The following is a 25677-nucleotide window of genomic DNA, read 5'->3' as shown; positions in this document are numbered from 1 at the left end:
CGTCTGAGAACAAATGCAGCAACTGCGTTGGCTGGTTTTCTTTAAACATTTTATAGGTATCGTGTGTATGGAGTTAAGAATTCCTTCTTCTCTTCTGCTATACAAACTTTTATGCACATTTTTATATCCATGGACATTAACATAAGTTATAGCAGAAAATGGACACTGCAGAAAGGTTTTATGTACTCTTGTTAATTCAGTATCGTAGAAAATTAAGATACATAAAACGAAATTAAAGTAAAGCCACACAATGGCTGTTATCAACGAACTTGGCTACTCCGGGTAAATGCGAGCAGAGGAAAGCATGTTGGATTTTCGATCTTTTTTTTGTTGCTATAATTACAATTTTGAACTATTTATCCCATTTGTTTGGAATTTCGGCATACACCTTTCTGCAACCACGTATTTATCAACACGATCTAGTCTGTAAGCGCCGCGAGGAAATAACTTATTATTTTTTACGCGGGCGTCTAACCGTGTCGTTGATAATCACACCGGTTCACAAGTGTTGACTTCAGCAAGTGGCCAAAACCAAGTCCTGTGCCATGCCAAACAAACAACAAAAAAAAAAGCACAGAAGCATTATTGCAAGTTGGGACAAAATATTTGGAATTGCGAGATGTCGAGGGTTATAAGGGTTTTGGGGGAGTGGGGGGGAATTCTCCATTTCGTGCAGGGCATTCGAATGAAGCAATAAAAACTTACTTAAAAAAATCACAATAACTAACGTCGAGACTCCCACGGGCGCGCAGTTGTTTGAGAGCCGCGGGCGAAGGGAACAGCAACCGTTCCAGAGAACCTGTTCCGAAACGCTTCCGCACTTCTTCTCAGAGCGACGAGTGCTATATCGCCGAGCACTCAGGCAGTCCGGCACCTGTTCCGACGATTAAAAAAAAAAAATAATGAAACTTTTAAAAGAATTGTAACCATCAAATTGAGTGGTCAGACCACTCGCTCGGCCGTGAATCAACGAGGCGGAGAGGTCCCGGTTTTTAGTTATACTCACACTGTCTTTTTTTTTTGTAAATGGAACAGAAATATTCGTGTAAAATTACAGATATTTGTAAATTTGTACATTTATGTGAAAACAAAACTGCATCGCTACAAACTGGTTTCGAATTCATACCCTGGAATTTTTTTATGTTTTGTGTTGTTCCAGTACTTCCAATAGTTGAACCGATCCCAGAACAGGAAACAATTGTAAAACCGAATGGATGGTCGTTAGGGAATTAAAGAAAAAAGCCCGGGCATTAGATATGCTACAACATATTTTGAAATAAAAAGACCAATTTATCAAGGCAATCTTACGTAAGGGCCTCGCGTAAATGGGTACACAACCGGTGTGCAAAGCTCCAGGGAAAAAAAAAACCGTGATTTGAAAACTGCCCAAGATATCCGATTGGTGTCGTGTTTACGAAAAGCAATATAAAATATGCTGAGGGTGGATGGGTGTTTCTGTTTCCGTATTTCGTTTTCAAACAGTATTTTTATAAGAGTGAAAATGGCTAAAATTTCGTGTTTTCAGAATAATTCTTAGACATGAAACATCCAGCACAGATTCTTGGAAGAACTCGAGGGACTTGCATTACAACTTTGTCTTCATTCCGCCGCCATATGCTGTTTTGTTTACCGCTCAAATCTCATAGACGCCCCATGCAAGACGAGGAGTCTGCGCGCCACCGCGCTAGAAGCACCAGAGAGCGTCGCTGACACAGTTACATCCCTGACTAGTCGGGCGCATTCGTGCATGCAACTACAAGCCGACCAATACTGGCGGGATGTAAGAGTTATTCATAGGGTCAGGCATTTTTCGCGAATAAATCTGAACGCCTACTAGACTGCAACAAGGTATACTCGCATCAGCGGTTTCTTCCTTGTGATTGGCGGACGTCTGCGAGAGAAGTCGTTGCCTTGTTTGACCGAGCCACCCAGGACGCGTTTGCTTCCACACTGAATAGCTGTGATTGGTGGTTTAAAAATCGAATTGTGCCTGAAAGAAACTCGCCCAATCACGAAACACAGACGATGCTACAGTGTTTTAACTTTCAGCTAGTCTCAGAATCTTTTCGCGAAATATGCATGCCCCTAGTTATTCACTATCCCAAGTGAATCGGCACATGCTAAAAGTGCCTAAGTCCAAGCAACACAGTTCTTAGAAAAAACGAATAAATCTGTCTCTAAGTAACCCTTTTAGCGTACGTACGTTAAGAATTTCCCTGTCTAATATTAGCTAACCCGCGCGTGTGACTCAATCCCTTTTTAGCATAGCTAGTTGAAGCTATCCTATAACATGCGATTTTCATTTTTTTGTGACTGAGGCCCCTTTTAGCATGTGCCGATTCAAGTGTATTCTGTAATTCACAAGAAACACATGCCCAGCCGTTACGTGCAAGATACCTTCCGCCAGTGTACACGTATGTTATCTGTTCGACGTACGAACCTTCTTCGTCATCTCGGGAAATAACCCGTGGAGCCGTGATAAGACGCAGGGCGTTCACGGTGTTGCGAAAAAAAAAAAGAAAATAAACTTCCGGCCCTTGGATGACGGTGTCTTGTTCAGTCCGCGGCCAAGTGCAACGCCTGGGAAATTCTCTTAGATAAATCGTTTTTATCACGACATACTCACGCGTATACGTATACTTAATATTTGAACATTTTTGGCTCTGGGGGCGAACCGGCTAGAACATGGAGATAGTTAACTCAAGGAGTGTGTGTTTGCAATTTTATTTATTTGCCTTTTTTCCGTCTTGTTAATGAAGTTACACGCTTACTCCTAGTTTGTGTTGTTGACATCATTTTTATAAAAATACCCACTTCATTAATCACGATGGCATTTATACGATTCTTCCTAGTGAGTTTATTTCCGATTATTTAACAAATAACAAATATTCATTCAACAGTTGAACAGGATGACGAAAGAGCGTGTTGCGGACAGAGGAAATCGCTGTATTCGCAGACAGTTGCGTCATAGGGCAGAGGGCGAAACCCGTTCGTTCGTTACCTTCGACCGGACGACAAATGCCACGGCCGTGTTTTGCCCATGAGTAGGGACACGATATCGAACGACAAGTATCGATGCTGCCCTCTTGAATAATGTAGAAATGTAAGTCACTAATTACAGGTTATTTTTATAATCGCGCCAAACACGTAACAAGTGATCTGAATTAAAAATTCAACATTCAAAATATATCCTTGTCGGTTGTCGATACTACATTATTTGTAATACATTTATATATTTCTGGTAAATTATTTTTAAACTATTAAAGATCGGACAATAATAACTTAGTTCTAGTTAAATTTACATCGATCTTATGACTAAAATACTGTAGCTAGGGAATACGAAAAAATTACTTAACGATGAGAAAATCGTAAACAGTAGGCCTACATGTGTCGACTCAACCTCCCGGCTGTCAGGAAGTTTCGCTTCCGAAACGCGGTCGCGGGCACACGCGATGTTTACGTCACGGGCCACGGCCGAACGTTCGTGGCGTCCTGCGCGAAGGAGCGAGGGAGGATGAAGGTTCATGAGCACGGGTGAAAGACCAGCCGACCCGGCGTCGTGATAAGTGATAAGGGAGACCGCATCGAACACTCTGGTGCGGACCAACCGAAACAGAAAAACTAAACTGGAATCACAGTAGCAAGACCCGAATATATATATATTTTTTCTTTTTGACGTGACAACGTCTAATAAATCGATGAACTCCGGCTGCACGCACGAAAAAGTGTCCCGTTGCGCACATTGTCCCGTTACGCTGTGTCCCGTTACGCTCATTGTACGCTTGCGCCGCATCTATCTCTCTTCCACTCGATTGGAACCACCATCGATTTGACTTTTTCGAGGCACATTAAACTTGAAACACTCCCATTCGTTTCCTACTTTTCCTATCATAGTCCTATCCTTAACAGAATAACACAGATTGGATGAAGTTAAATAGAAAACATGTATAAAAGTTATAGTTAAAATAATCTCTTCGTTAAAGTAATAAACATATTTGAATTAACGAGTGCAAATAAAAGTAAATTTATCAATTAAATTGCAGATTTAATTTCACTCCTTCTTTGTATCCATACAAAATAGTGATAATTCAATACAAATTATTCAATTTTATTCATAAAAGTATGCAATCATTTCATTAATGTTTTGTTATGACGTTGTCACGTTAAACTATCGTCCGTAAACCGACTTTACAGAAAACCAATTTTTTCCTATCGTTCGGTACATCTGGTGCGCCGGTGCGACGAAATTCGCGGATAACGCAGAGACTTCCTGATCAGAAATTTTCGCGCGCCTCTGTGAACACTGTACAACACATGGCTATGGTTTTTTTTTCGCATATACGTTTTTTTGGAAACAATACTGAATATTTCTTACGAAAATTGGCGCATAATTTTTTTTATTTGGATTTGTTATATTCACGCATTTTTTTTCAAATCATGGGAAAGATCATCGAATAATCTATAAATGGACTTTATTTTGTTTTATTATACTTATTAATGTGCGCAGTTAATACTGGAAAACTATTCAGTAAAATTTTTTTAAATAACTTTAACTATCGGAGGTACTAAGACAGCACAAAGCATATATGCCCGGGTAAGAATCCGAACCCAGAATTACTGCGAAAACTATTTTATAGTGATACAGTTGTTTTCATGTAAATGTACTAATTTACAATTATCTGTAAGTTTACATGAATATTTCTATTCAGTTAACAAAAAAAAATACAGTGTAGAGTAAGTAATTGAAGCACAGTACAGAATGAGAACTAATGCTATTGGATCCTCACCTTTTTTCTCAGTAATCTTTCTAAAAGATCACATAATCGACAAAAATGAAAGCGATATTGTCTGGCTTTTAAAATAGATAAACCTAAGTCAATAAATAAGGTATGTTATAATTAAATAATGATTCTAAATACTAGCCTTTCTTTTATAATAAAAGTATGCAATAAACCTGTAATCTGTAAAGGAAACCTTGGGATTATTCCTTTGAATTTAAGCATTACTAGTCCCATATCTGCATTTTAATTATTTGTAATTTCGAGCACTGTATGGTAACCAATTGGAACATGAGTTTTAAAATTATTCGATCAATTATTTTAGCCTGCATTCCAAAATAAGTATTATTAAGAGGCCTATACAGACAGGGCGCAACTCCGCCAGCGGGTTCTGCGCTTACGACATCGTGCAAGGTGGGCGGGACAAAGCTGGAAGGAGGAGACGTGGATTGGTTATCTTGGCGGCGCGTCACTTCGACTGGGAGGCGGAGTGGGGAAAACACTTTCCACCCCGCCGGCATTCCAGCTTACAGTGTCTTTTAGGACAGATCGCGGTGTTCCGTACCCGCTATCGCTCTGTCCTCGAGTCTCGTGTTGTCGCGGTGTCGAGTTACCTTCGAGGCACAGTTATTTACTATACGTCAGTGGATAAAGGCCGCACTTGGCGTTGTGTTGAGCGCATTGCCCACCAACCTCCCAATTCTCTCCCCCGGCCAGGTTATTTACACTAGACAAGACTATTGGCTGGAGTATTTCTTCTCAGAGATCTCTCATTTTCCATGCTTTCGGAGCTGCGCCGAACTTTCATTGCAAGTTCTATGGAGCTGTCAAAACTACGCAACTCATCCATATAAAGAATCAAATGCATTTTCCGTTATACTTAACCAAAAATATTACATATTTTAATATCATAGTTGAAAATATGTAGGCCTACATGTTACCTAGTCAAAAATAATGCATGCATAGCATAGCAAGTGCGCATACCTACGCATAAACAACACAGGTACGCATACGCGGACACATGCACACTTCCTTGCTGGGAGATTTTTCGTTTGTAGTTTTAAACCTTGCTGACTAAGAAATTAAAATTGATTTGTGCCAATTATTGGCAAGCAATGATTTACTTAAATAATTAAGTTGTGACTTATTGAGTTATATAATAATTCAGTTATACACTTGGGTCTGGTTACCCTTCAAGTTTTGTGCTATTACGTTTCCACCAGCAACAAAGTAATGAGATTACCATCAAATAAAGAATAATATTTTTCAAATTTTCAATTTTATACTATGTACGAAAATAGTTATATTATTGCTGGGTTTCAGAAATAACTCATAAATAGTTTACATGATTTTTCACCCTTCCGGTATATTTTTTTTTACAATTTCTTTCATCATAAAATACGTATTAGATTTAAATGTACGTACTAAACTACAATTTATCATACGAATACAAACGAATCTAAGCATGCACTGATGCAACAATGAGTCAACAAACATTCGTACATAAAAATATGTTAGTTTCAACAACAGGTTGAAATGCATCTCTTAGCTCAACGAAGTCATATAACATAGTCACAGGTACTATTTGTTGCTGCAAATTGTATTTGAAGTTTGCAAAATTACGGAACTAGTTGTCTAAGTCATCCGAAACGTGGTAACGTTATGAGGCAAAAATCGTAATTTTGTTCACCCGGACTTTCCCTATTCTTTAACATGAAATGAGTATACAGGAAGATGTGTGGCGTTTACGGTGAGTGACTAGTGTTCACAGTTTTTATTCCAAACGTACACAAACAGTTTTTTTTTGTAATAATGACGCGATTACTCAGCATGTCATATCATGTATTTGTAACTCTTTATTCCGTTAGAAATAGAATCTTTGCACCATTGTCAATATCAATAATTAGTGATTTTAAAAAAAGTATGGTAAGGATAATATGTGCCAAAATGCATTTTCAATACGGCACAGAATCATGTTATTTTTTCTACCTTATATTTTGTACATGTTTAGATTGTTTACAATTTGCTATTTAAAATATTTGTATGCATGTCCACCCAATAACTGTTCAGAAAATAACAATCATCGATTTATCTGTACAAATTATTTTTGGCTTTTCTGAAGAAAAAAAAGTTAATGTATGAAGTTGTACAAATACATCTTCTTTAATGAAATATAATTGAATTTGAACACATTTACACACCACAAAGACAAAAAACATATGAGTTTATGGATACGCAGTTGAGTACATTTAGATGGTCTGCTTTTACAAGCATAATTTAACAGCGCACTGAGTTTATATTTTATTATATAATAATGTTATATCGCAATAAATACTTTAAGAAAATATACATATTATATTCCCCCATTTTTTAAGAAGCTACGCTACATAGGTAATTAATGAGCAGCTGAACAAGTCTTGACAGCAGCAAAATTTTTTCTTACTCTTTTTTCAATAGCGTCAATAATGTATGGAGGGTCTCGAATTTCCATGCTCCTCGTATGCCTAGGGTCCACCAGTTCTGGCAAAATGCAGTTATAATAGAATTTTGTAAGATGTGGTTCCATCTCTTGTTTCCAACAATTGTCATCCCTTTCAATTCGAAATATTGCCATCTCTTTTTCCACTGATGTCCAAACACCAAAAATGCAATATTCCCTCTCTGAAATGCGAAGCTGTGCCTGAACTTGATAAAAATATGATTTTTTTTTCTTTCCCAGTTTCAGTTCATCTCCTTCGAAACTCAGATATCGGATGTTCCCTTGTTTAACTGCTGCAGTAACATCTTTTCCAATTGCAGATTATGGACACTTGACTTCTGCAAGACCCTTTTCTCCAATAACACCATCCGGAGTGGCACCCAAGAAAGGCAATTCCTTGTCAATGAAGAGTTCACTTTTTCCAACCTTAATTCCTTCTTGTTTTTCTAGTTGTTCTATAGCTATCACCTCAAAATTTTTACCATGGTAAATTGCAGGCACATTCAAAATATCGGAGGTATAAACAATACTGCGAACTAAGTTCACGCAGCTTGTTGATGCACGTCTACGACAGACGTTCCCGAAATTAGAAGCCGTTAGAATTTTTCTACGTGTTTAAAGCCATTTTCCGCTTCCTGCCTGGAGAATTGTGTCTGTCTCTAACTGTTGATGGTCCTATTGTGTTAGTTGTAACCTACTGAGGAAAGCATGTTTCTGTTCCTCAAATGTTTCTGGATCCATGTCAGGCTGTTGACATTGAGGACCATAGTCCTTTTCTCCATAGGTTTTGGTGAGAGATTTTTTTGGCTGTTTTTGTTGATGATAATTTGTGTTTTTTTTTTTTTAATTCCCGTCTTCGAAGTTCCCGCCTTCTGAATTCTAATCTTTTTGAAATTTTATTCGGACTTATACCCTTGAACATGCTTTTTTGTAACACATATTGTGGTGTTTTTGTATTGTGTGCTATTACAGCATCAGCACATCTCCCTTGATAAGATCGTTTCGTGGCACTCTTTTTCCTCCGGAAAATTTCGCAATTATTGAATTGAATTGTTCGACTTTGTTGCTATCTACATCATGTATGAGGCTTCAAGAATGAGCAGCTAAATACTGACATTCTTTATAAATATGAGACCACAAAGAATTTTTTCTAACTCTGGGACAATGTTTGACTCGCCGTCTTTTCGACCATCGCAGAAGTAACCTAAAGTACTGCAATTTTTGTGCTCACCAAAAACGTGGCTCGGACCATTTTCAATATCGCATTTCAACTGTGAAACTTTAACTTGATCGGTGCCCTGTGACTTTCTGTAAGCGATTGCTTTTTGCAATCCAATGGATAGTTTACTCATTTTTATATAAACTATTTTCCTCAGAATGGTAGTCCCAAGATTAGCATTTTCACTCGCAGAAATAATTTTCTTCCTGTAATTGCGGAGCAGATGATTCCTGCATTCTATCTTCTCAACAGTAAGAGTGTTATATGGCCTAGCTTCCAGAATTTTCTTGTATACACTGCTGTCACCATCGGCTATAATTTTGGCATACTTTATGTTGTAGTTAAACTCTTTTTGAATCCTTCTACTATTATTTTGGCTTCCATGTTACTTGAGCTACCTTCGTGGTTTTATAGCAATCGTGTGAAGGGATAGATTCGTTATTTTTCTCTCGAGCGCAAACATAGCACTATTTGTTTGCAACTGCCTTGAACAAAACTTTCTTTTTGTTTGCAACTCCAGAAAGTGCATCGTATTTACATTTGTAGGAGCGTTTGCACCAACAGCCATCGACAACAATAGTAATGAGGGGAATGTTATGCTCGTCAACTTCATCATTGGCTCTCGCTAATTCAGCTTCTTCGCGTGCAGCCTCTTCCATTTTTTCTGAAGCTGCTTTTCCCCGGCCATTACAGCTAACATCGTGATGTTTGGAATAAGTTGCTGGTGCCATGCAAGGCACGCCTTTTGCTGCACATAATTCTTGTAATTGAGAATACCTTGCCCCAATGCCCATAACTCCACCAACAGCCCTTGAATTCATATCCATAACTGAATTATCTTCCATATTATGCGTAGGAACACAGAGTCATGTTGTACATAATACAAAAAAATACAATAATAGATAAAAAAATTATTTCGAATTTTTTTTATTACACACATATTTGCAAGAGTACACCCAAACGATTCATTATGCTGACTTGCTTCCGTGAGTATTTGTAAGTACGACATATCTACAAATCAGACACCGTATAACACTTCTTCAGTTTTCTCTTCTTCATTTGAAAACACTCTTTCGCCCTGAGAACAGCTAGTTGGTGAGGATGTGGATGTTTGCTGCTTTTGGAGTACCAAACCGTTGTCTTCCTTTACATGTTCAATATATTCATCCAAATGTTTATATTTTCTTGGAATAATGAATAAACTGTTCGGCTGAAACAATCCATAAATACATTATTTTTGAATAACTTATATCTATTAATGTACCTAAAATCATGTTATATTTCTATGTCCATAAAATATGTAGGTATATATTATTGTTTCTCAAGTTACGAATAAAACAGGAGTATTGATAGCAGTAAAAGTACTTATAGTAGCTGTAGTATTTTTAATAGTTTTTTGTCCAATGTATGATGCATAATTTGAAAAGTCTTGCTACAATATAAATATTTTTAGTGCTTAAGTCAATGCTGTTTATGTTTTAACTGGGGATGGTGTATCACTTTTAAGTAAGGTCAATAAAAGATGTTGTCTATTGTCACTAAATGGGGTTAAGATTTTTTACTGTCTTCATTTTTTAGCCCTGTTTTTAGTGAAATTTCTGATTAAAAAACATTTATGTAGTTTGAGTAGTTGTGTAATTTTTCAATTGAAGTATATTCGTAAAGTTAAATTATAACTTAACTGTAATATTTTTAACAGGTCAATATATTTAAAAGCAATATCATTGTCATTCAGCTAACCTGATTGCTTGTCACTGAATTGTTGATACATCTACTGTCTACAGTTGGCTCATTCCTGTCCACCAGCTCGTATGGAATGTCAATGGCTCCTTCGGTGGTTGACCAGAAAGAACATCCTGCTTCCATCTCAAATAGTTTCAGAGGCGGTTGCATTTCTATGTAAGACATGGCTGTAGAGCTGAAAGAGCCACATTACAGTAGCAATAACATTTAACTATTTATATTGATTTATTTAGATAGAAATATAGTTTCGAAAGAATGTCTAGTTTCGTGTAATAGTATAACTACCCGACCGTGTGCAAATTATACGAAATAATTAAAGTAAAATTTTTTTCAGGAAATAGTTGAAGAAAGAAAAATAGCATGTATTAAAAACGCTTTGTAATTAACTTATTTCTAAAGTGGGCTAAGGGACTTACATACACTGCCCATCTTCATTGTGCAGGACATTGGCTACAGAGTAGTTATTCTCTTCATCTGATGTGTCATTTTCTCTTGAAGAAATTTCTTGTGCCGTTTTTACTCCCTGGCTGCCAAGGTGACATCGTGAGTCTCTACCTTCCGGAACTTGATAACTGCAGCTATAAAATTTAAATTTTTTCCTGCAATGCATAAAATTGATCCTTTTTTAATACCTAGACTTCTTTATTTTTTGTGCAATAAATGACCTTACACTGAACAGACCAAAAATCTTATGTATATTTTGGCCAAACCATATTTGTTAAATTAATAGAACTGGTTGTGTTGCCGATCTTACTTTCTCTAAATTAATAACTTAGATTTGTTTTAAATAATATGTAAACAGTTACTCAATTTGCCAGATAGCTTTCTTCATAGTACACTACTTCATGCACTCCGGATGTTATTTCGTTTTCAATCAGTGCTTGATGTCTGCAGTGATCTTGATAGGCTCTGGTTTTCCAATTCTTCATTGACATTGTTTTGTTTAGGTATAGTTTTTTTTCCTGTGAATAAATTGATAATTCAGTGCCAAATAAAAAAATGTACACATATGTTATACACATTTTAAAGGTTAATACTACAACGTTAATACACACATATTATATGCTTCGACAGTGAGGAGCCAGAGTTTGTTTCCCCCCTCCCCCTCCCCCTTCCCAACAGGGAGCTCAGCCTGTCAAAACTTATAACTTATGGATGCATTACATATCATAAACTTACATATTTAACCTATATATTTTAAATAAACTTTTCAATATGCGATTGTTCATCTAAGATAACTCAATATTATGGTCGGGAAGGTGTTGGAGGTGAGAGATCACAAGGTAAGTTTCGACTACGCAGGCTAATGAACGCCATATGTATTTTGTATGACATATTACAAAACAAACTGACCTTTGACTCCAGTATGCTTTGAGATCAGTAGCTTTATTTTTCTTTCTTGTTGGAGAAATATAAGGATTTCCTGCGAACACATGTGCTTATCGCGATATCCGATACCCCGACGCGCTGATAAGGCGACCGAGCAGCCGTCAGACGAACTTCCCCTCCGCTGCCTTCACAGCAGCCGCTAGCCCCACTCCTCGGCTCCAGTCGCCGGCTGAAGAATACGCCGCGCGAGGGAGACACTTCCCGGCAGAATAAATGTGCCGAAATGCATTTCGTCGTAGAAGAATTCTGGGCGTTTTTCAGCGGTGACCTATGTATGTTTTTACACCATTTTAATCAACGATTAATACTCTATCGGTGTGTGTGTCTACTTTTTTTGTGTGCATTACACACGATACATAAAACAGCTGCGTAAAACCACACATTCGGAAATATTTTTACCTATGTTACGAATTTTAAAAAGCATTATAAAAATTATAGATCGACCCATTCATCCTTTCCCTATACATACAAAAAACATGACAATTTTATCTGTAATGGAAAGCTGCAGATTCTTCTTAACAAAAGGCCCTACAATCATGCCCTGAACACTGTCTGTATAGGCCTCTTAAGTGCCAACACGGGAGTATTTTTTTAAAATTAAAAAATAAGTTCACTAATAATCGTCATTATCCACACTTGTCAGCAACGATAAAGAAAGCACAGTACATATTAGTCGGGGGCACCTGACTTATGGATTAATTCCTTCTCCCCTTCCTTTCGTCGTTTATTATTTTCTTCCCCAGTCATCGGCCTCTGCTGAACATCATCACTCTCGCACGACAAGCAACAGAAGTTTTAATAAGTGAACGGTAAAGTCGGGACAGGTAGACGAGGGTTACAAACGAGCAGCTATACGTCTGGGGCCTTGCCTTGTACGTTTTCCCGTATCGAGATGTTGCCTGCACGCATGCGCAGGGAACGCGTAGATGAAGATGCAATGGACGGGTCGCAGACAGGTATGGATGGTGAAAGCTGAACTCACAATGCTCCGATTAAGTCCGTCATAATATATTTTTTTCCCCGGTTCGGATTTTGCCAACAACGGTTAAGGCTCATATTTTTTGAGAAAATTTAACTTGTAAAAGATTTACAAGTTTGACTAACATGTACGCTAAGCACTTATAAATGATAAAACTCTAAAAAAACATTTATTTAAATATATTTTCAAGTTACCGTGCATTATTAATTACTTCTGTGTCTCAAGACTATTTTTTTTTCGTTTCAAATATAAAACTCAAAATGTGTTCATAGGCAAGTTAAAAAAAATATAATAATACGGAAGCAGCTTAGCAAATGAACAAACTTATTATTATATTTTAAATAAAGACAATGCCTTTCAGATATTCTTCAGGTAATAGTTACATCCGTCCATGTCCGTCGAAAGTTAAAGTTTGGAAAGGTTTTGAAGGACGGACGAATGGAGTTTCCCGGGCCATCTGATTGGCTGTATGTCACGTGACTGACTGACGGACGGGACGGGTCAGTGTGGAGTCCAGCTTTAAGGAGGAGCGAGAAGAGTTATTATTAGGGGCAAGCATTTTTCGCGAAAAAAAAATATCTAATAACCTATTAGAAAGCAAAAAGGTATACCCCCCATATGTGGGTTCTTCCTTGTGATTGGCAGCCGTCTGCGAGAGAAGTCGTTACGTTTTTTTTGACCGAGCCACTCAGGACGCGTTTGCTTCCGCACTGAACCACTGTGATTGGTGTTGTAACAATCGACATGTACCTGAAAGAAACTCACCCAATCACGAAACACAGCCGATGCTACAGTGTTCTAACTTTCAGCTAGTCTCTGGAATCTTTTCGCGAAACATGCATGCTCCTAGTTATTATCAAGACGGCCAGTTAGAGCGAGTAACTGGACATGCGGAGATGTCATCGACATTGCCAACGGCCAGCGGTTGTTTTCACTGCATACGAGAACAATAAATGGTAGTTTCTGTACAACTGCATATTTCTGGGTGAAAAGAAAAGGGAGATGTGTATTACAAATATTTTTGACGTGACAACGTCTAATAAATCGATTAACGCCGGCAGCACGCACGAAAAAGTGTCCCGTTACGCACTTTGTCCCGTTACGCGGTGTCCCGTTACGGTCATTGTACGCTTGCGCCGCATCTATCTCTCTTCCACTCGAGTGGAACAACCATCGATTTGACTTTTTCGAGGCACATTAAACTTGAAACACTCCCATTCGTTTCCTACTTTTCCTATCATCGTCCTATCCTTAACAGAATAACACAGCAATAAATAGCAAACATGTATAAAAGTTATAGTTAAAATAATCTCTTCGTTAATGTAATAAACATATTTGAATTAATGAGTGCAAATAAAAGTAAATTTATCAATTAAATTGTAGATTTCATTTCACTCCTATGTATCCATACAAAATAGTGATAATTCAATACAAATTATTAAATTTTATTCATAAAAGTATGAAATCATTTCATAAATGTTTTGTTATGACGTCACTTTAAACTATCGTCCGTAAAACAACTTTACAGACAACCAATTTTTTTTTTTGAATATGTGTATCGTAAATGACGACATGGAGATTGCAGCAGTGCTACCAACTCCCAGTAATCACATTGGTGCAATTAAAAAAAAAGTTTAATTTTTAGGATATATAGTTAGGTTAAGTACTTTCAAAAAGTTTGTCTTCTAGTTACATGAGCTATATTTATATATTTATTGTACGAAACGATGGTACATAGTACCTATATTTCAGAAGTATCATCTAGTTTTTTTTTTCTGTTTTCCTAATAAATAAATAACACACCGTAATTTCGAAATTGGTCGACAAAATCAGGTATACCTATGTGGCTATGTAAAATCCGTGACACTCGGCGGCACAGTTGTAGGTTTGCGATTGACGTGTTTCCTTTCGCTGCCACATCCTGCGTGTTATACGAAGTGGTTCGAGCTGGTGTGGCAGGACCCGGGACTCGCAGCTGCCACACGTGGTGTGGCCCCGGCTCGTGGTGCGTGCGTGCGTGCGTGTGTGTGTGTGTGCACTTCTTATCTCGGCCGCGAGAGGGTGTGTTTTATCAGCCCATCTGCAGCTGCCGGCGCGCCGCGGGAGTATCTTCTCTGCTCTGTGCGCGTGAGACGAGGCACAGCAGAGGCACAGTCGGGGGCTCTGTGATCCGGCATTATGCGATCCGGCACATCCTCAAGTTCGTCAACGATCTAGCTGCTCGAGCGATCTTAAATACCGCCCCCCCCCCTCCCCCGGGTGGTTTTTTTTTAAAGCGTGTTACTGAACGAATGTACGTGTGAATGTGTAAGAGAATGACAGTATCACAATAAGAATTTTAATTAAATAAAAAAATATTAATTTTTTTAAGGTTAGTATTCAATTTTATTTTAGTATATTTATATTTAATACAATATTTTATATGGTTCATTTAAGTACTAACCTAAAAACGGTAGATTATTTCGTCAGTAAATGCTGTAATTTGTAATTTGTTAGTATGTCATTCCTGGATACAACTTATTTTACGTAGTTTATGTCTCACGGTTCAGTGTAAGAGAAGGATTAACAAAAGTATAATAAATAAAATAAATTTAAAAAATTAAAAGAAGTAAAACCAGGTTCAAGTTTCGGTATTACAATCACCCGATATAAAGGAAATATCTATATTTTGTAGCTGATATTTGATCGGCATCGATATCGATCACACGATGTATCGAAAGACCGTTATATCGATAAATTAAAGAAATTTTTTTTTTGCCATGCTTGTGAACATGGCCTTTGAATATATATACTGTATAGAAGTCGCGAGTGGATAGGATTTACTCTACGTTTTTTAGGAGCGTATGATGAGCAGCTTGGGAACTTCACCGCTGCACGGCGCTGCCGTAACACCCTGTATCGTCTTAGGTTGTTATTTACACGTTAGAGCGCAGAACTGTCGCCCGCTGTCATTCCCCCGCACACCCAACCCAACATTCTCTGCAGCTCAAGGTCGTTAAACGGGAGTTTGTGCGTTGCAAAACTGTAGGGATGAGAGGTGGGGGTAGAGGGTGGGTGGAGGGCAACGCATGTTTGAGGGAGGGTGGGGAAGGGGTGTTTGAAGAGTTCGACACTTTGTCCGCTAGGGACCACCACAAGTCGATGCCCTAGAGATGGTGGCGATTGCGGCGGTGAATTAACCAACTACCTCAAACCGTATTAGAAATTTTAACCTGGGCTGGCGACTTCTATACAGTATATATATTCAAAGGTTCCAGTAACTAAAGGTGGGTTTACGATTGAAAATTAAGAATTAAGACTTAAGACTTAGTTGTGTACTTACCATATGACTCTATGTAAACTAGTGGAATGGTTTATGATTGTCGTGTGTGAATTTTGACGGGTCGTGTGCGAACCATATGATGACTTAAGACTTAACAGAAATGGTTATATTTTATATTTTTCCTTAAGACTTAAGGGAAGCGACCAATCACAACAAACCGGAACCTTTCAACCGGAAGTTTATGTCTTATTATTGGACCGAGCGAGGCAGTATTTTGGGTTAGAATTCGTATATTTGTAATTTGTAATCATCATCCATTTCGAAAAATAGATATTCCATTTGTCAATAACCTATTTCATACCTGCTTCTCCGTTTAGAACAATGGCCGACCATGTGTTTTGTGCTGTGATTGGTCAGAATTAACGACTTCTATGTCAATCATAAACTGGAAAATGTAGTTTTGACTTAATCGTGTGCTCGATGTTAAGTTATAATTCTTAAGGAAATCAATCGTAAACCCAGCTTAAGGGTGTCTGCACTTACCTGCTGAACCCATCTCAGAACCTCTCAACAAATATTTGACGTGTAACATCTTAGCTCTCGCCACACGGCACTTGGTAGGAGAAAATTCGTAGATGGAACGGAAACGTGTAGCCACGGTGCTGCCAACTGTGGCGGATGGCGCGAGCCAAAAGTTCACAAAGTCAAAGGGAAACTTTTTAGTACTAACTGTTCAGTAAATTTTAACGAGATGGGCAGTATTTTAGTAAAATTCTTTTTTCTTCTCGAAAATCAGGTCCAAAGACGGGGTTTAGTATATTTTTTTTAACGTCTTTTTTGCTTTTATGGGAGCCGTTTCGTTACGTGGTTTAACATTTCGCTCTGCAAATCGAATGATTCAATAGTCTACGTAGCTGCTCCGGAAGCGAATTCTAGCGGCAGGTGCGGTAACTACGTGTGATTCGCGTTAAAAATGTAGTTGAATGCTCCATTTTCGGATATTTATTAGACTCGGAAGTAATTAAAAATTCTAAGTTAATTTCTGTCCAACTTTCGTATTATTGAGTGTATTTGCAACATGAGAATACGTGAGTTGGCTCGTTTACCAAAGTTATATATTATACTTCTCTGGCGAGTACTGAAAGACTCACTGAGGTTTTTTTTTTTTCAACTTTTATACGTCACAGGGTCATTTTTACTATATAAAACGCAAAATTAAAATTGAAATTGATGTACTATACGTAAGAACATGGCGATTTATGTGTTAGAAATCTAAAAACATTTTCAGACATACCTAGGTTTCGAATTATTAAAGTGGACAATCTACAACTATGCGACTATAAATTGATTGAAGTAATTTTTTTTAATCTGTATTTTTTTAGAAGAGTTTAAATGGCTAAAAAAAGCGTGTTTACAGGGTAACCTTTAGGCATAAAACAACCGATATATATAGATTCTCGAAAGCACTATAGCACTCAAGGGACTTGCATTACACCTTTATCTTGTGTATTCAAATTTTCTTGCTCATTCTTATAGTTTCTCTATGACACTACGATTAAAACCAGCAATGGCGTATGTGCATGAAAAAAAAAATCTTTTAAATCACATTTCATTGTAATTTTAACGCGAATACCAATTACACAAAGTTCTCAGCTAGGCACACTTCGAGCTTTCGCTTGATCGGGTGCCGGATTACAGAATGAGACGAACTGGAAAATGCCGGGATTGTGGAGCGTCGACTGTACAGTATTGTTCGGCGTCTCGACTACTGGTACTGGCTACCGGGTACTCTGGAAGTCTCCCCCGGGGTGAACGTTAGGCGGGCGTGTCGCGTCAGGCTGCTAGGGGTGAGCCACCCCCTTCCACCCCTCTTCAACCCCCCCCCCCCCCAACTCCAACAGCTTCCTGCTCCGCCCGCCGCACAAGACGTACCGCCTGTTCTGAAGACATAGGCCTCGCAGCACGCACACCGTTTATATATATATATATATATATATATATATATATATATATATATATATATATATATATAGTAAATGGAACAAAAATATCAAAGTAAAATTACAGAAATATTTTTTGTTGTAAATTTTTTACATTTACATGACCACAACTGTATCAACTACAAAATAGTATTCGCAGTAATACTGGGTTCGGATCCTTACCCCGGGCATTTATGCTTTGTGTTGTACCTCCAATAGTTATTCTGTGGTTTAAAAATATATATGCTTGAATAAAAAACCGATTAAAATATACAAATTATGGACCAATTTTCGTAGGAAATACTCAGTATTATCTGGAAAAAAACGTATTTCATAGATGCATAATCTACCGTAGCCAAGTGTTGTGCGAAGTCACAATATCTTTCTTGTGGTATTACAAACTATTTCTCGGCAACTGGTTTCATAACGAATCTTTTATAAAAGTACAGAATTTTTTTTTTTTTTCCCATGCAGCGACCGGCGGCAGCTCATTCCACTCGTTCCGTGGCTCGATTGTGGCGGTTGACACTGGAGCCGCAGCTCAACGGGGTAGTGCCCTAATACCGTGAAATTACTATGATTTCAAATAAAATGCCTATGTAATAATTTTTAAATTGAGCGCGTAAAACCGTGTGGTATAAAGTTTTAAAATAACAGTTCGAAAGTAGTCCTTGTCATAAAACTCTTTTTTTTGTACAACATTTATAAATGTATAAAACTATTGCCCATCTGCACCCTGAAGACTCATATTTATTTTTTTTATTTTTTTGGAAACCCATAATTTTTTTACGGATTCACGAATGTTACTGTTACGAGGCTGCTAGAGACCATGGTCGGCCAGCGAGAAAAAAAAAACTCCTCTGTGAGCGGCCTCCGGACAGGTAGCGCCCGTTTTCCCCACACAACTAAACGGAACAACTCTCATTAGAGGGACACTTTCTGACCCACCTTTCTATGAAGTCCGAGGGTTCTTGCTGTCCCGTTTGTAGGGTTCTGCCGGTTTCCAGGGGCACTGTGGCGTTAAGTGGCGAAACAAGGACGCCATTGTTTTTCTCGCAGCTCCGAGTTTTAAGTCAGAGGGCTACGAAACTTTTAAAAAACTGGATGCGTTAATTCTAAACGGTCACCATCCAAAAAATTAGCCACAGTTAGAACTCATGCTCCAGTGGCAGTTTCATCCTGAATGAACAGACCATCCTACAATCAAGAACAACCACAGATCGGCTGTGGATGTCCCTGTGGCGAACAACAATAGCCACAACACCATACATACTCCGTCAAATCGCTTCGAAGATAGGCTGCCACACGGCCACGCTGAAAAAAAAAAAAAAAAAAAAACGTCGGGCGAACCATCGATTACACAGGCGCGGCGGCCTCCAACTCTGGAAGCGGGGCGCGTCAGACGACCTCACGAGGAACGAATGTTTTGTGGACGGGACTGTAGCGCGACACTTGTTGCCACCCTTCTCAAAAATTCCCTTCTTCCCCCCCCCCTCTCGTTCCGACACGCATTCCTTCCTATTCTCCTTCCGGCCGGCCCTAACGGCCGCTCGGGGCTCGTCGCACGGGGAGAATGACGATGTTTCCTAAACAATAATTCAGGATTAGGCAGTTTTCCGCATACCATTCTGAAAACATTCAATTAGTTATCCATAAACACCGACCTTGCCAGAAATATACAGAAAGTAAGTGGTACCTACGCTTTAAATTTACAAGGGAAAAAAAAATTATTATTAGCGTTATTGTTGGAGCTCCGCGAATGTTAAAAGGAAATTTTCTCCAAAGCAATAGCCGAATAAAGAACTTGTCTCCAGCTTAGTAAGATACCTATATTATTTATATTTCTCTTCCAAGAGCGTCACCTAGATGTACCTTATTACCCCACTCTTAAGTAACTTATCGGCGAGGAAGACGAAGGGGAATAATTTTTTTATTAAAATTTTATTATTTGATTTTTTTTATAGTGTTTAAGATTTTTCAGATTTTCTAGCTTAAAAATTACTGAATTTCAAGTTGGCGGCCGTAACGAAAAGTGCAACGTTATAGAATCCAAGATGATGGCAAGTTCTGGAATTCAAGATGGCGGCTGAGGTCAAGTTCATACAAGATGGCCACCGTGACGCCAGAATTCAATATGGCGACCGTAATGAAAAAGCGCAACGGTGACGTCACAATCCAAGATGGCCGACCCCTTCCTCAATCTACGCCCTGGACCCTGCCGATTGAGACCCCAATACGTAAAGCACGCCTACGACCAGATGTAAGACAGTGTGAAAACCCGCAGTGCAAGTTATCGAAAACCTGTTTCTGTTTCTTCACCGGCGCGCGCGCGCGGACAAAATATAAATAATGATTACGCGCAGTAAGCTCCGTCTACCCCCCCCCCCCCACCCTCCGCCACCATCCCAAGATTCGCGCAGTTGTTTTTGTTCTAGCGTTAACGAACACTGTTCCTACTGGTCTGGTCGCGTGCGCGGAACCACTAGGCTGCGTTTTTATACTTGGCCTTTTGACGTGACAACGTCTAATAAATCGATGAACGCCAGCTGCACGCACGAACAAGTGTCCCGTTACGCACATTGTCCCGTTACGCTGTGTCCCGTTACGCTGTGTCCCGTTACGCTCATTGTACGCTTGCGTCGCATCTGTCTCTCTTCCACTCGATTGGAACAACCATCGATTTGACTTTTCCGAGGCACATTAAACTTGAAACACTCCCATTAGTTTCCTACTTTTCCTATCATCGTCCTATCCTTAACAGAATAACACAGATTGGAAGAAGTTAAATAGCAAACATGTATAAAAGTTATGGTTAAAATAATCTCTTCGTTAAAGTTATAAACATATTTGAATTAATGAGTGCAAATAAAAGTAAATTTATCAATTAAATTGTAGATTTATTTCACTCCTTCTTTGTATCCATACAAAATAATGAGAATTCAATAAAAATTATTTAATGTCATTCATAAAAGTATGCAATCATTTCATCAATGTTTTGTTATGACGTCACGTTAAACTATCGTCCATAAAGCGACTTTACAGACAACCAATTTTTTTTTGTCGTTTCGTAACTTGCGGTTTCGCAGGGCTAGGTCTGCATTCGTGTTACCTCGCAAAACCCTTTTATTTTTTTTAGGTGTACGGCATTTTGCGGGAGTGACATCGCGAATGCGACGACAAAAATGTGGAACAGGAAGTTGCTGTCCAACGTTGCTGCCGTCTGTGGCGAATGGCGGGAACCGAAGTTCACAAAGCCAAAGGAAAACTTTAGAGTATTAACTGTTTCATGACTTATATAACACATTGGAGTGGACAACTTGGTAAAATTTTTTCAAAAAATTTGTTTCCTCCCTCGGGACCAGAAATTGAACTGCGATCAACCCCTTTCGAAACAAGAAAAAAAAATTACTTTTATACGGGTGCGTAACATGTTTTGAAATGCTCAGCACACTATTCGAAACTGAAACACGTGGCAAGTATTAGTAAGCCATATTTTCTCAAATCTATCTATTTATTTATCGTCTTTATTGGTGGCGAAGTTAAGGCGGTACGCATTTTCTTACACTTAACCACTTATCTGCAATTACATCAAAGAGTTGAATATTAAAAATTAAGCATGATATAAGCAGATGTTGACTAAATATTAAGAGAACAAATTAAAATTTTAACTTAATGTTCAAATATTAACTATTACAAAAGATTCAACCATAACTAATTTTAAGTAATTAAAAACTAAGCATAGACATACATAAAAAGGAAAGTAATTAAACATACAGCAAATAGTATCAAAACCGGAAAGAAAAAAAACAATAGGTGCTACTACATTAAAATCAAGTCGCACATTCACACACAGAATCAAGCAGTAGGGTAGCCATATATTTTTTTTTTAGCTACATCCCTCCTTCACGTTGCCGGATGCTGCTCCAGTTCGGGAGGGAACTAGATCCAAGCCGGTGGTTGCGGAAAGGAGGAAGAAGGGGGGAGGGGGGAAGCTGCCCCCTGCACAATTAAGCACGATTAGGTCGGAACGCGGATGTTCCGAGGAAGACGTGCAGAGGGGGAGAGGGGACTAGGTCGATCCGCCGCGCGCTGTCGCACACGCTTCAACCGCCGCCGACCGCACTGAGTCAACATCCGCGAACGACGACAGCTGCTCAAGCACACAACTCTCCGCTCCCGTACGCCGTTTCTTTCCGTCGGGAAGAAGAGAGACAAAGGGTTGTTTTTGACGTGACAACGTCTAATAAATCGATGAACGCCGGCTGCACGCACGAAAAAGTGTCCCGTTACGCACATTGTACCGTTACGCTGTGTTCCGTTACGCTCATTGTACGCTTGCGCCGCATCTATCTCTCTTCCACTCGATACAACATCGATTTGGAACAACCATCGATTTGACTTTTTCGAGGCACATTAAACTTGAAACACTCCCATTCGTTTCCTACTTTTCCTATCATTGTCCTATCCTTAACAGAATAACACAGATTGGAAGAAGTTAAATAGCCAACATGTATAAAAGTTATAGTTAAAATAATCCCTTCGTTAAAGTAATAAACATATTTGAATTAATGAGTGCAATTAAAAGTAAATTTATCAATTAAATTGTAGATTTATTTCACTCCTTCTTTGTATCCATACAAAATAGTGATAATTCAATAAAAATGATTCAGTTTCATTCATTAAAGTATGCAATAATTTCATCAATTTTTTTGTTTTGACGTTGTCACGTTAAACTATCGTCCGTAAACCGACTTTACAGGCAACCAATTTTTTCGTAGCAGAGCTGAAGCTACGGGCCGTAAAAAATTCGCGCCTTTGACATTTTATTACACGATTGGATAAAATTTGAAGATATTTTCACATTCATTCCAGATAATCAGTATGAACAGAAGGAAAAAAAAAACTGTACTTTAACAAAAGATTCCTGTGTAAATCAGTTGCCAAAGAAATAGTTTGTGACACTACACGAAATATATTTCGCACTGTCAAAGTAATAGAGCCGTATCTCAAAAAATGTGAAATTGAGTTAAGATCGCCAATGGAAACAACATCTGCCAATCTTACCAATGTAATAGGGCCATACCTGAATTTTGAAAAATAAAGGTCAAAACACGATGTTGCGATGGACGCAAGTCTGAAATTTAACCATGTTATTACAATAATATAGCCGCTTGTTTAATTGTGTTAAAAGTTTCTACTTTTGACATGTGGCCGTATTACTTTGACAGTACGATTTTAACTTTGAACCACATATGGCTATTTCTTATAAAAAAAGTTCCTAATTTTAGATGTTGATTGATTTTTCTTTCAAAATTATTTTTTTTTTTGAACCATGGACTGGATAGATAATAGAACAATCAATAATTGGACTTTATTTTGTTTTATTATGCTTATTAATGTGTGCAGCTAATACTGGAAAGCTATTCAGGGAACGGTATTACAAACTATTTCTTGGCAACTTTCCAAAGGAATCTTTTGTAAAAGCACGGCAATATGTTTCTGTGTGCGCGGATATTTTGAGCAGTTTTCAAATCGCGTTTTTTTTTGTACGGTTTGCAAATAATTTGAACAGATCTGATAGTGTGCCCACTAAGGGAGTTATAAATTTTTTATTTTGCCCTCCAACACTTTTTTTTCCACCCCGTGCAGTTACGGTTGGTCGTATCAAAAATGTTTTCAGACAAAAGTTTTTGTATTATTTTTACGAGTTGTAACACGTTCAAACGGATGTGATATTCGTCATATTACGGTAGTTATAGCGATTTTCATATTAAAAAAAATCTTTCCCCATTTCCATCTCTTTGGTCGAATATTGCCCATTAATAAAACTCGACTATAAATGTGCAGGTATCGCGAATAACGGCTTCCATATGGACGATTTCATTTCCAAAAACAATTGAAAAACCAACTTTATTCCATTAATCTAGTCGTTATGCAATAAAATTTAAATCAGAAGTTACCATGTGCATATATTCTTATTTTTACTTGTCAAAACCAGACGGATTATGACTTTCGATTTTCTTCATTAATAAAGTTAAGATAGCTGACCTCAATCATGTTTTAAATCTTGTCACACTTTAAAAGTTTCTTATTTGACCACGGTAGATCAAACTTTTCCATTTTAATTTTATTTTGAAATTATGATCATAATTCAAAGTGCTGGATGGATGATTTGAACTTGTTATAATAATGTTGGTGCATTTATTAAAACTTTAAAATAAAAATAAAAACCTGTAAATTTTAATCATATTGCACTCGTTGCGTAATAAGATGGACGTTCAGCGGTGTTTATAAGTTATAGAAATATAGATTTCTTTATGCAGGAAAATAACACTCTATACAACATTCATGTTAACATTGTTTTTAGTTATCAAAACATTCATAACCGCTAGTAGTTACCCCACGTGTTCCTCACCATTTTAAAAATTTGTTGGCGCGTTTCTGATTGGCTGCTTCCGTCAACCATCCAACATATTTCAGAACCAGTCTTATACACAGAGTACTCGATGGAAACTCAGGTGATCCAACCTGAGTTGGGTATAAAACATGGCTGCGCTAGTAAAGCTCCCGGTGTTGTAAACCTCCAAGATATGACCAACTTTGCTGGAAGGTGTTGGAAGTGAAAGAGTGAAAGTCAGCGTTACAAAGTCAAAAATATTTTGCTTCCATAATTTCATGTTTTTCTCATTATTTTAGCTAAATAAATAATAAATATCGTTCATTGCTTATGAAATGTTTTATAAAATAAATAAGTTGTTTTTTTAGAAGCTTCAAGGTCAATTTTTGTGTAGAACTTAGCATGAACTAACTAAGAGCACGTAATCATGCTGTGTACAATTTTTATAATAATATTTTGTGTATAGCTCTTTGCCACGTGTTGCTTAAATTTAAATATATATATATATATATGTCATAAATAAATTTTAAAAAATTGGGTTTCAAACATCCACACAAACCTGAGTTTTTCAGGGTTCTGGTAAAAAACAAATTTCAAAGGCAACCACGCGTTCATTTAATTTAAAAACCGTATACAGAACAAGCACAATTACAGGCTGTTGTTCATGCTAGGATTGACATTAAAATTTGCCCTTTGAATTTATATTTTAAAAAATAACTTCAATAAATACCTTATTAATTTACAAAAAAAAACTATAATAAATTGACGAAAGTTGTGTTATAAATTCATCAAAAATAATGGGCCGACAAGAATAAACTACGGAAGAAAAATAACTGAGGATAAATCCGTTCATCAAGGCTGCTTGGACGGCAGGTACTCACTTTGACTCCGCTTCTTCTTCTTCAGCTTGCTGCCGGCCTTCCCCATGGCTGCTGCTGCTGCTGCTGATGATGATGATTATGATGATGATGATGATGATGATGACACCGAGAGGAGCGGCGATCCACGCACCAATCAGCGCAGCCCGACGTCAAGAGTCCGCGAGCTACTCACGCCATCAACCCCCGAGGTCAGCGGGCGGCCGCCCCGCCGACGATCCGTGTCTCATGACCGGGAGCGTTATTACTTCCAGGAGATCGATACTTATCGATACTTCTCGATACTTCTCGATACCCTGCCGCTTCCTCTTCCCCCCGCCGACGACGCGGTTCTCTCTCGCAGGCGGACGCGAGCTAGTTCAGTGTTGGCAAATCAACGGCATTCGAGACGACACCTGGCAAAGCAGCAAGATTCCCCCTCGGACGTGAGCGCAGTGTTTCAACGCGAACAGTGATATTATAAACAGGTTGGTAAAGTATAAATTCAATTAAATTTATTTTAAAAAAAATGTATATAAATATTTATTATTCAATATCGATGTAAACACATGTATAAAATTAATTATTTATTTTA

General features: G+C 38.1%; 1 protein-coding gene across 1 annotated transcript in view; it reads right to left on the bottom strand.

Moving 5' to 3' along the window:
• The window catches only part of LOC134537600 (breast cancer anti-estrogen resistance protein 3 homolog), a 177637-nt gene that overhangs the window by 133101 nt on the left and 18859 nt on the right, over positions 1 to 25677 (bottom strand). Inside the window, exon 2 of the mRNA XM_063378196.1 lies at positions 25107 to 25498. Within this exon, the coding sequence (XP_063234266.1) occupies positions 25107 to 25152 (46 nt within the window). The 5' untranslated portion in view covers positions 25153 to 25498. The remainder of the gene's footprint in view (positions 1 to 25106; positions 25499 to 25677) is intronic.

The sequence above is a fragment of the Bacillus rossius genome, chromosome 12 (assembly GCF_032445375.1).
Source record: "Bacillus rossius redtenbacheri isolate Brsri chromosome 12, Brsri_v3, whole genome shotgun sequence".
In the NCBI taxonomy this organism is placed as follows: Eukaryota; Metazoa; Arthropoda; class Insecta; order Phasmatodea; family Bacillidae; genus Bacillus; species Bacillus rossius.
The sequence above is the reverse complement of the archived record's forward strand: the minus strand, read 5'-3'. Positions and strand labels throughout refer to the sequence as shown.